The sequence below is a fragment of the Limulus polyphemus genome, unplaced genomic scaffold (genome assembly GCF_000517525.1).
Source record: "Limulus polyphemus unplaced genomic scaffold, Limulus_polyphemus-2.1.2 Scaffold699, whole genome shotgun sequence".
In the NCBI taxonomy this organism is placed as follows: Eukaryota; Metazoa; Arthropoda; class Merostomata; order Xiphosura; family Limulidae; genus Limulus; species Limulus polyphemus.
In genome coordinates this window covers 399,625-413,520 of record NW_013666309.1, presented here as the reverse complement: position 1 = coordinate 413,520, position 13,896 = coordinate 399,625, and the positions used below count along the sequence as shown (strand labels likewise).

At 29.5% G+C, this 13,896-nt stretch overlaps 1 protein-coding gene across 1 annotated transcript in view; it reads right to left on the bottom strand.

Moving 5' to 3' along the window:
* LOC106460055 (methionine synthase-like) overlaps positions 1 to 13,896 on the bottom strand; it is a 69,107-nt gene that overhangs the window by 6,899 nt on the left and 48,312 nt on the right. Inside the window, exons 23-30 of the mRNA XM_022386670.1 lie at positions 12,771 to 12,871; positions 10,258 to 10,325; positions 9,387 to 9,507; positions 7,504 to 7,585; positions 6,177 to 6,275; positions 5,210 to 5,285; positions 2,493 to 2,648; positions 156 to 388 (exon numbers count right to left, since the gene is read on the bottom strand). Of these exons, the coding sequence (XP_022242378.1) occupies positions 156 to 388; positions 2,493 to 2,648; positions 5,210 to 5,285; positions 6,177 to 6,275; positions 7,504 to 7,585; positions 9,387 to 9,507; positions 10,258 to 10,325; positions 12,771 to 12,871 (936 nt within the window). The remainder of the gene's footprint in view (positions 1 to 155; positions 389 to 2,492; positions 2,649 to 5,209; positions 5,286 to 6,176; positions 6,276 to 7,503; positions 7,586 to 9,386; positions 9,508 to 10,257; positions 10,326 to 12,770; positions 12,872 to 13,896) is intronic.

The window sequence follows — 13,896 nt, the reverse complement described above, 5'->3', positions numbered from 1 at the left end:
TAAAATGCACTGAAATATATTTTCCTCAAAGAGAGACTATATTTCTCTTTTAAATACTGAAGATGTCATGTTTTCCTTTTTGTTTTTGGTTCAAATACATCATACTGTTCAATATACAGTGAATATACTTAAAATATTATAATCCTTATGTTTGAATATACAGACAGAGAGAGATACATAAAAATAATTCCAACCTGCTGTCGAAGGCCATGCAATGTGCCAATTGGTTTACCACGTGGCATTCTATCTTCTGGATACAAATCTATATCATCACCATGACTGCTGGCTGCATAAAATGCCAAAACTCCTTTTGCTTCCAGAAGGCCTTGTTCTAGAATAGTCTTCAACATTTTCTGAGCATCATCAAAAAGCCGTTTTGCTTCTTCACCTTGAAACACAAAAAATATAGTGCTTAGGAACAGTCAAGTTAATCCTTTCGACACGGGTACCTCTTTAAACACTTTTCTGCACAAGTCACTGTGTTACATTCAAAATTTAATTAAGCATCTTTACTATCAATGTATGCAAATGAAATTAACATTATAATGTATGTTATGATTTGAAGTGTTAAGTCCTTTTTTTCAAAAGAAACTATTAAAAACTACTTAAAATATCAGACGTGTTGTCACATGACCCACGAGCTATGAAAGTTCTCACTTTGGCACTCTGTAACTTCAATAATATAATGCCAGTTGTGTAGATGTATGCCTAGACAATAAAATGTTGACTTAACCTATTGACATATACATTTCAAAGTTCTCTGGATAAATGCAATTAAAACAAGTAATAACTTTTGTCAACCCCTGACTGGTACACTCCCACTTTCAACAGATTTGTTTGGACATTATGGCCTACATGTAGAGGTTACATACACAAGTATGTAGTCAATAGAAAGAGCTCATTTTACACTATAATCCAACAACATTTATTTTGAAACTGGCATGCAGTTTTCGTCAAAGGGTACATGCAATAGCCAACAGTATTGTTGGCTGTTTGACCAACCATAGCACTTATGGTTGTTTCTTACCTAAATATGTTATAGTTAGAGATACAGTTAAATGGTATTCAGGTATTACTTTTACATTTTAGTTAATTACGTATTATTTATGTTTTAAAATGTGTAATTGAAAGGTTAAAACATTTTTTAAATATACAACATACTTTGCATCAGTTCTCAGGGCTTATGATATTATGCGGTGCATGAAAATTTTGTTGATGATAATGTTATATGCCCCAAGGGCACCATTGACTTGTGTCTAGTTGAATACTAAATGGTAAAGGACAAGAAAGGAAAATAAAACATTAAAAATTAACTATAGGTGAAAAGGAAAAGACCTGAAATTACGATTATAATCAAAAGTAGATCTTTAAACATATTCTACAAAACAAATTAAAAGATTTGTACTTTTTCTATTTCCTAATTTTAATGATTTCATTGCATTGTACATTGATGATAATAGCTAGAGTTAGTGATATGGTAGAGAAAATGAAAAATAAAATATAAACATTTACCTTAAAAAAAAAAAACTTTTGATATTCATTTAGAAGGTTCTAAAGGTTATGTAAATGAAAAATATAAACTACAAGATGAAGAATAGTATTTGTATACTTAAAATGAAAATAACCTTGCACTAAAACTATTCAATGTTTGAGTGTATACAACTGCTATAGATAACATATTTTTATTAGAAACACAATTAAAATAATGCCATTTTTGTGTACAAGATAATTATCATCTTTAATAAAATACTATCAGGCTTTGTGAGGATATCTCAGAGTTACTGTATGTGTTGCTGTATAAATGTCTTTCCTCAGTCGAGGTGATGGGAAATATGTCACTCCATTTGGAAACTGTTAAAAGTTGTTATACGAAACTTTTGAGTAAACTTAGATACTTGAAAAAATGAAAACCAGTCAGGGGATGTGCATAGTTAAAATAAATTAGAAACTTTGGAGAAATGTATGGATTAAAACACAAATATATCAAAGAAAATTATATGTGAAATAAACAATAATAAATATGCACATCTTACCACCTGACCGAGTTCCTTCAGTGAGATACTACACTAGATCGCTAAACTTCTATCATCATGCCTACTTATATATAATTAGTAAGGATTTTTATGCATGTATTAGGTGTTTTAATTAAAAATTGTGTATCGTAGTTTCTAAATAATTATCAGAACATAATCACAGTTTTCAGAAATGTGTTAATATTTCAACATAAAGCACCAGCAATTTGTAAAAAGGAAGAAAGAGAGTACAGAGAACTATAACAAGTTTAAAACATGTATTCCATAAAGTTGAGAGAATGTTGAGTGAAGTACAAAGCATTTATCATGTGAAGGTCACATCTTTATCAAAGCCTGTATAATGTTAACAATTTTTCAATAAATATCAAAGAGAGCTACCGAAATTTTCTTCATTGAAAAAATGACATCATATTTTTGCACAGACAAGGCACACCTAACAATATCTTTTATGATACCCACCAACTGTAGTATCTTTAAAGATTTTTGGATATCCCCTGTTTGGATACTTTCCTCGAAGCTGCCATACATCAAAAAAGGGTTTCCAATCAATATAGGGAACAAGCCGACCGAGTTCATACTTCTTAAATACTTTCGTTCCCAGAAATGTTGGAGTAACTATAAAAACAAGAATTAATAAACTTTACTTCTGAGAAAAAATTCAATTGTACATGGTGGTTACAAAGTCAGTGTGAGTATATGAAAAGTATATACAGCAAACCATGCAACATATGACCCAAGTATTTTCTGCACATGCACAAAAAATCATGGGAGTGCATTTCTACTGCTACTGGAAATGGAACTAGAGAATGCTATTACAGCAAATGTTCATTGTCACTACCATCATTTTTGATTAATGTATCCATCCTGACAATGGTATTGGATACTGCAATGAGTAATCTTTCCCAAGAATTCACCCAAATCTCTGTCACAATAGCATCATTCAGTTAATAAGTTATTTATGATGATAGATCCACACCTTCAGAAAGCCCCAAAACAAGTAGTCAGTACAGGTGAGGTTAAGTAAAGAATGGTGACCACACATGATGGAAATAGCAGCTAAGAATACACTTTACATGATTTCTCATGTATGAAAACAAAATATTCCACCTGAATCATGAATCACAGCATGGTTCATAATAGGGATTACCCATTTCTCCTTCTTTATTATTATTTAATATTGTTTTACCACCCTACAGCAAAAATGGTTGTGAGTATTGTAATAAATATGTAATGGACAATATTACTAAATGCATCACTGTGCATTATAGGGTAGTTTTTAAATTTATCTGACTACCTAGTAAATAACAGTGTCTGTATAACAGTTGACACCCAATCATTTTAATGTAGTCTGTGGTTTATATGGAGCCTCATAATCTACTACATGCATATGTATATAGCCTGCATAAAGGCCATGGATGTAACATAGCAATTATTAACTTCCTGTTGGAACTGTATTAATGTCACATATCACTTGTTTATGTATAAGGTTCCTGCCCTTTTGGACACAACTCTGCTGACAGGATCAGTTTTTGTACCACTGCATGATCAATTTCAGCCATGTTACACAAAAGTCCGAAAGATTATACAGACATCTAGGCTGTCTCCTATAACCTATATTTTAAAAGATAGCACAAATCTAAGTTTCGAGTATCAGATCGACAATCATGGTGATGGCTGATGGTAAGTGTCAAATTACAGCTTACACTGCATGATTGTGCAGATAGAGTAACCATCCTTGAAGCTGACTATAAGAGATGGCAAAAATCGTACAAGCAGAATATGCCAAAAATGATGGAGATTCTAGGCGAAAGTGTGGCAGAAATTTTGTAGCTATATATTTTATTTAGAAAATATTTCGTTTCAGATAAAGTATGCAGCAGCAACAGCCCACAGAGTTTAGGGTCGTCACAGTGGAAGAGGGTTGTAGAAGTATCACAACCAAAACTCCCTCAGAAATGAAGGAGGAAAGGTGTATTAATATAATCAATCCATAATTGTTAATTAACACATTCTCGACCTTGCATTGTCTTATATGGCTTTACAACTTAAATACAAGCAACTATGAAACATATATATATTTATACAGACCTCCAATCCAGTATTTACAGACTACACATATAGCTAGTAACAGCCATCCAATCTCCATGAAGCTGAACCAAAGGTTGTCATTGCCTCGGAAAGAGCATAATACACCAACTATGTATTTCATTAAACTAAACTGTTTCCATGAAGGACATAAAAAAACTAATGAAACAAGATTATTAAAAATTGTTAATTTAAAAAGGGAGAATAGGGATCTACAAAACATTACAGAAACAAGATAAGTAGCTTAAAGTGAAAATGGAATCCCAAAAAAAGTAAACAAACAAGTTTAAGGTTTGAGACAGTGTTAACATTATTTCCTCAAACTACAAATCCCTATTTTGACTCCAGGTCTAAAAACTGTAATATTTAGGAGAGTCGAAACAAGGATTTGTAGCTTGAAGAAATAATGTCAATGCTATATCTCAAACCTTAATCTTGTTTACTTTTTTTTTGTGATATAATTTTCACTTTAAACTACTTATCATATTTCTGTAATTTTTTGTAGATCCGTATTCCTCCTTTTTTAAATTATCAATTTTTAATAATCTTGTGTTACATGGTTTGCCATACATACCAATCCAAATACCATACTAACTTTATAACCTCATTATGCTTTAGTTAGTTCCACATATGTTATATGTTTGTCCTTAACTCATAACATTTCAGAAGCACAGAAAACTGTAAAAACTATATAAGTCATAGTTACAAAAACAGAAAACCCAAATAATGCATTTCACCACATTTATATTTCAAATATTCTATTCTACAAAACTGTTCACATCATTATTAGAAAATCATTACTAGGTTGTATAATTCAATTCTTAAATAACCTAGTCTTTAAAGAGTTTGTTTTAATGGTTTGCTATGAAAGTAATGACATTTGATTTTCATTACATCTTCTACTGTTCAAATATGTTTCTTCTCTCATTTTCATACTAAATACCTCTGCAAACGTACTTAACATATTTCTGATATTCTCTACTATTTATGGAAATATGCATTTTACACTGGAAGTTTAATGTTCTTATGGCACATAAGCTCAATATTTTCAATGTATTTCCTTATTTCACTTGAAAGGTAAAAACAAATACCTGGTTTTGGATCAGCAAGCCAGTCAATTGTCATTTTCCTAAGCCTTGCTTTTTCTATAGAAAGATATTTTCTCTCCTACAGTAAACACAATTGATTAAAAACAACTGTCTGTTTCAATTGGTTAGTAATAACAGTAATGTTGTAGTATTCAGTTATTTTCATTGATAAGTTTTAGTATTATTCCATTATATTGGATAATGTTAATGAAAGTTATGATGAAAATCAAACATGTAAAGAATAACTTAACAGTAAAATATCTTGCAACATTTCACTAAAAAGTTTCTTTGTAACATGGTAAACTCAAATAGCAAAGTCTACAGAATGTCAAAAATAAAGGCACATGAAATTCAAGGTCATTTATATGAGATTTTTTATATCTTTCAGTTCTTTGTCTTCAAAGATTATATACTTGAATCTTGAACTCTTATCATATATTATTAACACTTATCAAACTGATCCCTTGGTAACAATTATAATCACTTTGACATAAGGAGATTATTTTCTATAAATATCAAACAATTATAAAATCCAGAAACTTTTATAACATGCCCAATACTTCACTGTGAAAGAATCTTAATTTTATGACCTACCCAATTTTGATGGACTGTGGATTAATAAAAAAATCACTGTAATGATATATTAAGTGTTATGACACATTGAACACTACCATATCAAAATAGATATTTTAAATGGTTACACTAGAATGGCTTATTAATACAAGTAATAAATGACCTTATAACACCAAGTTTGTTATTTTTCTTCTTTAAATGAATACTCAGCTAACAGTACAAAGCTACAAACTAGTATTAAGTTGCCTTTTATACTCCAATACACACTACAGTAATTAAAGTTTCATAACAATGGTTAATATAATAAAACTGTAATAAAATAGATAATGAAATTATCAATAAAGATTTCTAAATTTAACTGGATGACAACATTTAAAGATAACAGAACAACACTTACTTTTAATGTTGCAAAATGTTCCTCCCGAAGTTCCTCATATTCCTCAGTTATTTCTTCCACAAAATCGTTTCTGTTGTTCTGATCCATTAATGAAGAACACTAGACCCCCCCCAAAAAAAAGATATATACAGTATCGTAAAAGCGTGGTCACAAGCCTATTATACTGCTTGAACAATTTAAGAACTTTTTCAATATTTCTCATTCTGCTACATCTGACACTTGCCTACATATATATACAATAAAGAGTATGCGACTAAAATATGCATGACATTGCAAGGGAGCATCTCAAGCATTTTTCACCATGAAGCCTCAAATGAACAACAATTTTCTCAGCCTTGTACTCATCTCCTTGAGATATTTGTTAAAAAAAACACTGAATTTGTTACAGCACAGTTTAATATCCAATTCTATATAACTACATATTATTTTCGGTTTGACAATAGGAGATTACTATTATTTATGCTGCTTCAATACCTCACCATATCCAAGACAAATTACAATACACATGCAAAAATATCACTCAGCCAACCATCCTACTCCTAGTTGGGTAAAAAAATGGCTTGGGAAGGGTGGACATAGAAAGAGGATGAGTTAAGCTTAAAAAAAACAACCTGCCAATCATTCATACTGCACAGTTCAACATTTAGGTTTATAAGGGGGGTAGTCTGGTAAAACTACATTTGAAGGCTTAATACAATGATTTTAGAAACATTTCCCAGGTAATTAGGGACCCGGGAATGTTTTAGTATTTTTCTTTATGTTTTTCTTCTTGCTAATATGAACTTTTGTTACATTTTTGTGAAAGCTACAAAAATATTTCTCTATTTCAAGAAATCAGGCAACGAATGATACTTGGCCCTCATGAACAGGATGATGTTCAATGGTAAGTCATTCATTGTCAATTGTGTAAGATTTAAATAACTGCTTCAGTGGTGAAAAAACACACCAAAAGAAAATCACAAAGATAAACATGTTAATGTATATAAAACAAGTTAAATTGATTGGATATATAAAATATAAATTTTAATCAATAATAAGTAAAAAAATCAAGTTTTACTTTTTCATTTAAAGATAACAATACAATTTATAAAAATTCTATAATGAATTAAACTGTAAAAATAGCTTTGTGTCTGTTGATTCCAATTAAAAAAGCAAGATTATAAAAAGTAAAAGACTTTCTGAATTTCACTTGTCTCAGGGAATAAGCAGATTGAAAAACATTCTTCTTGGCCAGCAATAAAAGTATATAGCATTAATTTAAAGCCAGATCAATTTTAAACAGAGTGAAAAAAAGGACCATCTAACTGGTGAAAAATTCAATTCTTACCACAACAACACTTTTTGAAGCATCTAGAACATGAATTGTTGGTTGACTGTAGCGAGGAGCTATCTTCACAGCTGTATGAGTCCTTTATAGAAAAACAAAATCTTTGCTTATTTTCACATAAAGGATAGAAAACTAAATGGTATGCTACACTGATTCAGTAATTGTGTGGAGAAAAACAAAAACTTTTGTGCAGTGTAAATGTTTGCTTTCCAAACCAAGTTATGAATCAATACTATTTCAGTTATGTTAGTATACACTGTATTATTAAATTACCATTTAACACTTTCACTAAGGGCATCCTTTAGTGTGCATGTCATGAGGTTTTAGTGAGTTACATTCAAAATTTAAAGTACTTTATTATCATGGTATACAATTTACCTTGGTATCAAAATGTAGCTAGTAATTCAAATATTAATATAAGTTCTTAATTTTATAAGGCTATATTAAAAAAAAATCCTCAATTTCCCCTGGTGCAATAACTGTGGCATTTGCTCTCTAGGTATCCCCTCTTCTCTGATTTATTTACCACCACTCCAAGAAGTATGAAATTTAAGATAAATTACTCATTATAATATTTTCATCACTCAGACAAAGCATAATTTTTATAGCCTTTAATCATATTTGATTACAGAGCCATAAAATAGAAAATCAGACCTCCCTTGCCACATCTACCCGATACATCCTAATAGTTCTCTCCAACATTTAATACCATACTATTTATAATTAATAGAAAGCCAAAGTTTAATCTATCAAATGAAGTATTATATTACATTGTTTTCTGTACAGAGAATTGTCTATTTTAATCAAAGTTCAAACTTTATTCCCACAGGAAACACATCAACTAGCATAGCTGAATTTTTAAGGGCTCTTGTCACATAGTTAGAAAACCAGAAAAATTCTGATAGTTATAGGAAATTGTCTGCTTTTTGTGTGTTATTATTCTGTGTTCTTTGGTGCATTATTTAATTAAATAAAAATTATTTAGTACAGTAGTACCATTACCATAAAAAAGTAGGGTTAAGTTTCATTGACAATCAACAGAATAAAGACCCAGGTAAGTAATATATTTCTTGTTTTTCATCTGTATTCTTTATTTATTATTATAAAAGTAACTAAAATGTAAAAATTAGAAACTTTTTAGGTTAGGTAATGTTGAATTAAGTAAATCAAAGAATAATAATAATAGAAATAGATGTATACTGTTATGTTCCATGTTACAGTTTGAAGTCATTCAAGAAAGAAAAAAAATGTAATTTATGATAGATTTACTTCATATTTTTATGGCAGTTAGGGTAAAGACAATAATGGATAAAATGTAAAGTTTTACTGAAAAAACGTTTGAAATTTACTTAGGAGGTTTTAAGAGATTATGCAAATGAAATTTGAGTATTTTCAGTTAAAGAAAAGTATTTTTAATCTTAACATTAAAATCACTTTGCATTCAGAGCAGTCAACACTTTGACTACATATATTCATGGAGAAAGTTTTAGTCTACAAATGATTCTTAATGCTTTCTTGCCAAATCTCATGAGGATACACAAAACATATTAGAAGTTATAGTATGGAAACTCTAAAGGTTAATTTGGGGTCAATTTTTAGGTTGAATTGACCGAGCCCATCATGAAAGAGTTAAGCGTATGTCTAAAATTAAGAATATAAATATTCTGTTAGTTTTCTTTGTTTTGTATTTGGGCTATATAGTAGTTGTTCTGAACCTACTATTAAAAATGGTAGGTGTTAAACTCCTGAAGAGACTGCTAAGTGAAGTTTGAGACAATAAAACAAGTATATCACTAAAAAACAAGCTGCATCTTTTTATTCATCATGAAATATTTAATAACTTTAAAACAGAAGAACAATTAATGGCAACAAAAATTTCAAACCTTGAAGTAGTAGCTCCCCCTATTAAAAGAGGAATTTTCAATCCCATTCTCTCCATTTCTTTTGCTACAAAAATCATTTCATCGAGGGATGGAGTAATAAGACCAGAAATCCCAATGATATCTACAATCATAAAGAAAACAATTACTTTTTTTGATTTATTGTTACTGATTAATTATATTTAATAATACTGAAGCAATGTAATAAACTGTGTATGTGAAACAGGAATGCAAACACAGAAGCCATTACTAATTGAATTACCATCACTGCCCACAGGCAAAAATCATGAATTTTTCTTTCAACTATGAATGTGTGTGTGTGTGTGTGTGTGTCTATTTCATAACTTCAGATTGCTCTCAGAATTCTTAATATATTTATAATTTTTCTTTTAAATCAAAATATGGTAGAGAAAGAAAACAAACTACCAGACTTTTACCTCTTTCTATGCTAGGTAAGTTAATATGAATGAAGCAAGTGCTATCACCACACAAATTGACTTTTCAACATAACCTGTCAATTAGTTTAACTATTATACATATTTGTCTTAAATTCATTAACATGATGATTTAAATATTAGTAGTGCTTGCATGCTTAAAGGAGTAATAATTCCAAAACAAAAAAACTTAACAGTTGTTAAGTTTTGATGATAAGAATGAGTGGGAACTTAGTTCCTTGTCATCCAATCAAAGAGACATGAAATTCTAAGAATTCATTCAAGAAATACAAATGTGTGTGATGAAGTATTTTTACGCAGACATGTTAATCTGAAAAACCTTGTGCAATAAAAAAAAGTTTAGTGTTTATAACTAAAAATACTAGAATGAAAAAAAAGAAACTTACAGAAATGAATAGAAAATAAAATCAAGTTTCTACCTGCTTTCTCTTGAATGGCAATTTTGATAATCCTTTCACATGGTGTCATTACTCCAAGGTCAATTATTCTACAAAAAGCATTTTAATGGGTAAAACATTTAAAGACCTATTAACAACAAATGATAAGCCAAGAAAGATCTTCCCTCCAAATTCAGTTACATGTAGAAGATACTCCAAACAAACCATGAGTTTTCATTATAAAAAGTTCTCTGTTATGCAATATGTTTTTCTTTTTTTTATATAAACACATTGCTATTTTACAGCTTAAAATACAGTTTTGTAGCATACTGAATTGATTTATCTCCATCTTCAAAAGCCAATAAAGAAAAGAGATGCTACTAATTTCTCAGAAAATATGAATAATTAATATTATCAAGATTCTTAGTTGAAAAATAATTTTTCATATACTAATGTTTATCTGTTATATGATTTTATAAGCATGAACATTAAAAATACTTTTCTTCATCTGAACAATCTTAAAGTTCATTTGCTTAATCTCTAAAACCTCCTATATAAGTTTCACACTTTTTTTCAGTAAAACTATATTTTATCTGTTATTTTCTCTACCCTAACTCTATACAAAGTTGGTCAAATTGACCAACCTCGTAACAACCAAAACAAAATCTAAATAAATCTAAATTACTTCAAATGTAACATGAGAGTATAATTGTTTATCGTAACTAGTTGACACACATAGCTTACGTCATGAAAAACTATTTTTTCATTATTTTACCTAATCTAACTTTATCTAACCTAAAAAGTTTCTAATTTTTACATTTATTTACTTTTTTTTTATAATAATAAATAAAGAATACACATGAAAAACAAGAAATATGGTACTTACCTGGATCTTCTTTTTTTGGTGTCAACTGCCAGGTTTATTTGTATACCATGATAAAAAGTACTTTAAGTAAATTTCCAATGGAACTCACTCAAACCTCATGACACACGATAAAGAGATGCCCATAGCAAAAGAGTTAACCCTATCGCCATGAGTATCCTTTACTTGTGTGATTTTAGTGTCTTACATTTATAATTTTATTGAACTACTTTTTATGTTATATCAATTAGTATAGCATAAAATCTTAGCTAATAATCCATATCTTAAAAGCATATAAGTTTTAAGTTCTTAATTCTATAAAGCAATATTTAAAAAAATCCAGAATTCCCCCTAGTATGGCACACATAACATATTTTCTCTAGGTATCTTCTCTTCTATTATTTATCCACCACCCCTCCTGTGACTATGAAATTAAATGTAAATTACTCACTATAAAATAGTCATTGCTCAGACAAAACATAACTTTTATAGCCTTCAATTTTGTTTGATTATAGAACTATCAAATAGAAAATTGGATCTCTCCTGTCACATCCTCTCTCTCAGGATTTGTTAATAGTTCTATCTTACATTTAATTACATATTACCTATAACCAACAGAAAGCCAAGGTTTTCATCTATCAAATGACATATTATATTATGTTGTATTCTGAACAGATAATTGTCAATTTCTCTTGTAATACAACTTTGATTCCCATGGGAATCACAATGGCTAGCTTGGATGAATTTGTAACAGCTCTTGTCGTATAGTTAGAAAGTCAGAAAAATTGTGATTGTTAGAAGAAATTGTAAGTAAAATGTAAAAATAAGGATCTCTTTAGGTTAGTTAAGGTTAGATTATGTAAAATAAATAATAATAATAATATAATAAAAATATTTCACGAGGCACACAAGCAAACAGATTGGAGTAGCTCTTGGGAAGGTAATTCGATAACACAACATGAGCTGCACGTTTCCCAAGTAATTTACAACTTATAATAGCACGAACAGTAGTTAGACATGGTTCAAAGGACAGAAAGACAATAAAATTTAAAAACAGATGTATACTGTTATGTGTTTAAAGCTACTTAGAATACAAGAATGTAGTTTCATGTTACATTTGAAGTTATTCTTGAAAGAAAAATAGGGTAATTTAAATCTATTTAGATTTTTTGTCAGTGGTTATGAGGTTGGTCAAATTGACCAACCGTGTATAGAGTTAGGGTAGAGAAAATGACACATAAAATATAAAGTTTTACTGAAACAAACATTTGAAATGTACTTAGGAGGTTTTAGAGATTATACAAATGAAATCTGAGATTTTTGAGATGAAGAAAAGTATTTTTAATCTTAACATGAAAATCACTTTACACATGGAATATTAAAAACAAATACTCAATATATTCAAGGAGAAATCTTTTTTTAGTTTATTAAAATACTTCCCTAAAAAATATGATTTTTTGTATATGAAAGACTTATAATGTTTAATGAAAGACTGTAAATTTTGTGAAGATATACACACTATATTAAAAGTTACTAGTGTCAAACCTATAAAGACTTTGAAGAATAACAAAATGCTTACGTGGTCTGTCAAATTGACCAAGCCCGTGTGGAGAGAGTTAAAATGAGGATTCATGTATAAGAACATAGCACTTAAATTATCTCTTTAATAATATTTTATATATTAAGTTCTCACCTGAAATTATTGCAACTCAGTACTACACCAACAATGTTCTTCCCAATGTCATGGACATCACCTTTAACAGTAGCAAGGACCACACTGGCCACATAGGGGCTCTTTAAAATTAAAAATATTTAGCATAGATTTCACACTTGTACTACAATGTTTAAGTTTTCCATGTTCATGTTCAACTAGTGTGTTAATTTTTAATACCAGAAATTAAGTGCTAGATACAATTCTGCCAATGATCTATAGAAATATAATGTAAAGACTATATATAAGCACCAGCTAACTTAAACTGTAAGACTACTAACTAGTCATTCTGGTTTTTACAACAATGATCTATCATATCTACATACTGGCTCAATATTAATTTTGTAGAACATATGAAAGTTAGAGGATAAAACACTGAAATAATTTCCACTCATAATTATATATTTTCATTCTAAAAATCTTAATCTGGACACAATCCAAGTGAGAAATTATTTTTAAAAACAAAACATTCACAGCAAACCAAAAATTAGTTTGTAAAATAAACTGAACTCCAACTGTCCTGTAGTCTACACTCATTTATAGTGTTTTCTGAAGTCTAGCTATGAATGGACAAAGTTTTAAATGCCATTCAAAATTCGAATTTTACTGGCAAAAATGAGAAAGATTCAATCCAGATATAAACACCAAGCAAGTCTCTCATTTACAACAGCAGTGATAGTGTAGAGCTTGAAAATATTTTCCACTCTATTGTTAATGAATAAAAACAGCTCTTCAGCAATGTAGATCACTTTAGACAAAATACTTCACCTAATCATGCCAACTAAATACTAACTCATGTTAGTTTTATTCCTGATCACAGACATAGGTTTGAAATATATTCATTACAAAGAACAAGTGTGAGTACAATTTAAAAAAATTAAAAACATAAGAAACTATAAAACACAGACATTGTATCAATATAGATGGCTCTAACAATTTAATTATTTATAATTTCCACACGCAAGCTTTACCAATACTAAGATAACTGATGATTGAACCTAAAATTATTATGTACTATATTGAATCTAAGTTTCAAATGGACAGCAACTGCCTATTGTAGAAACCTACAAATGTAGAGGACGACGTTTCGAAAGTCTTCTGCCTTTCG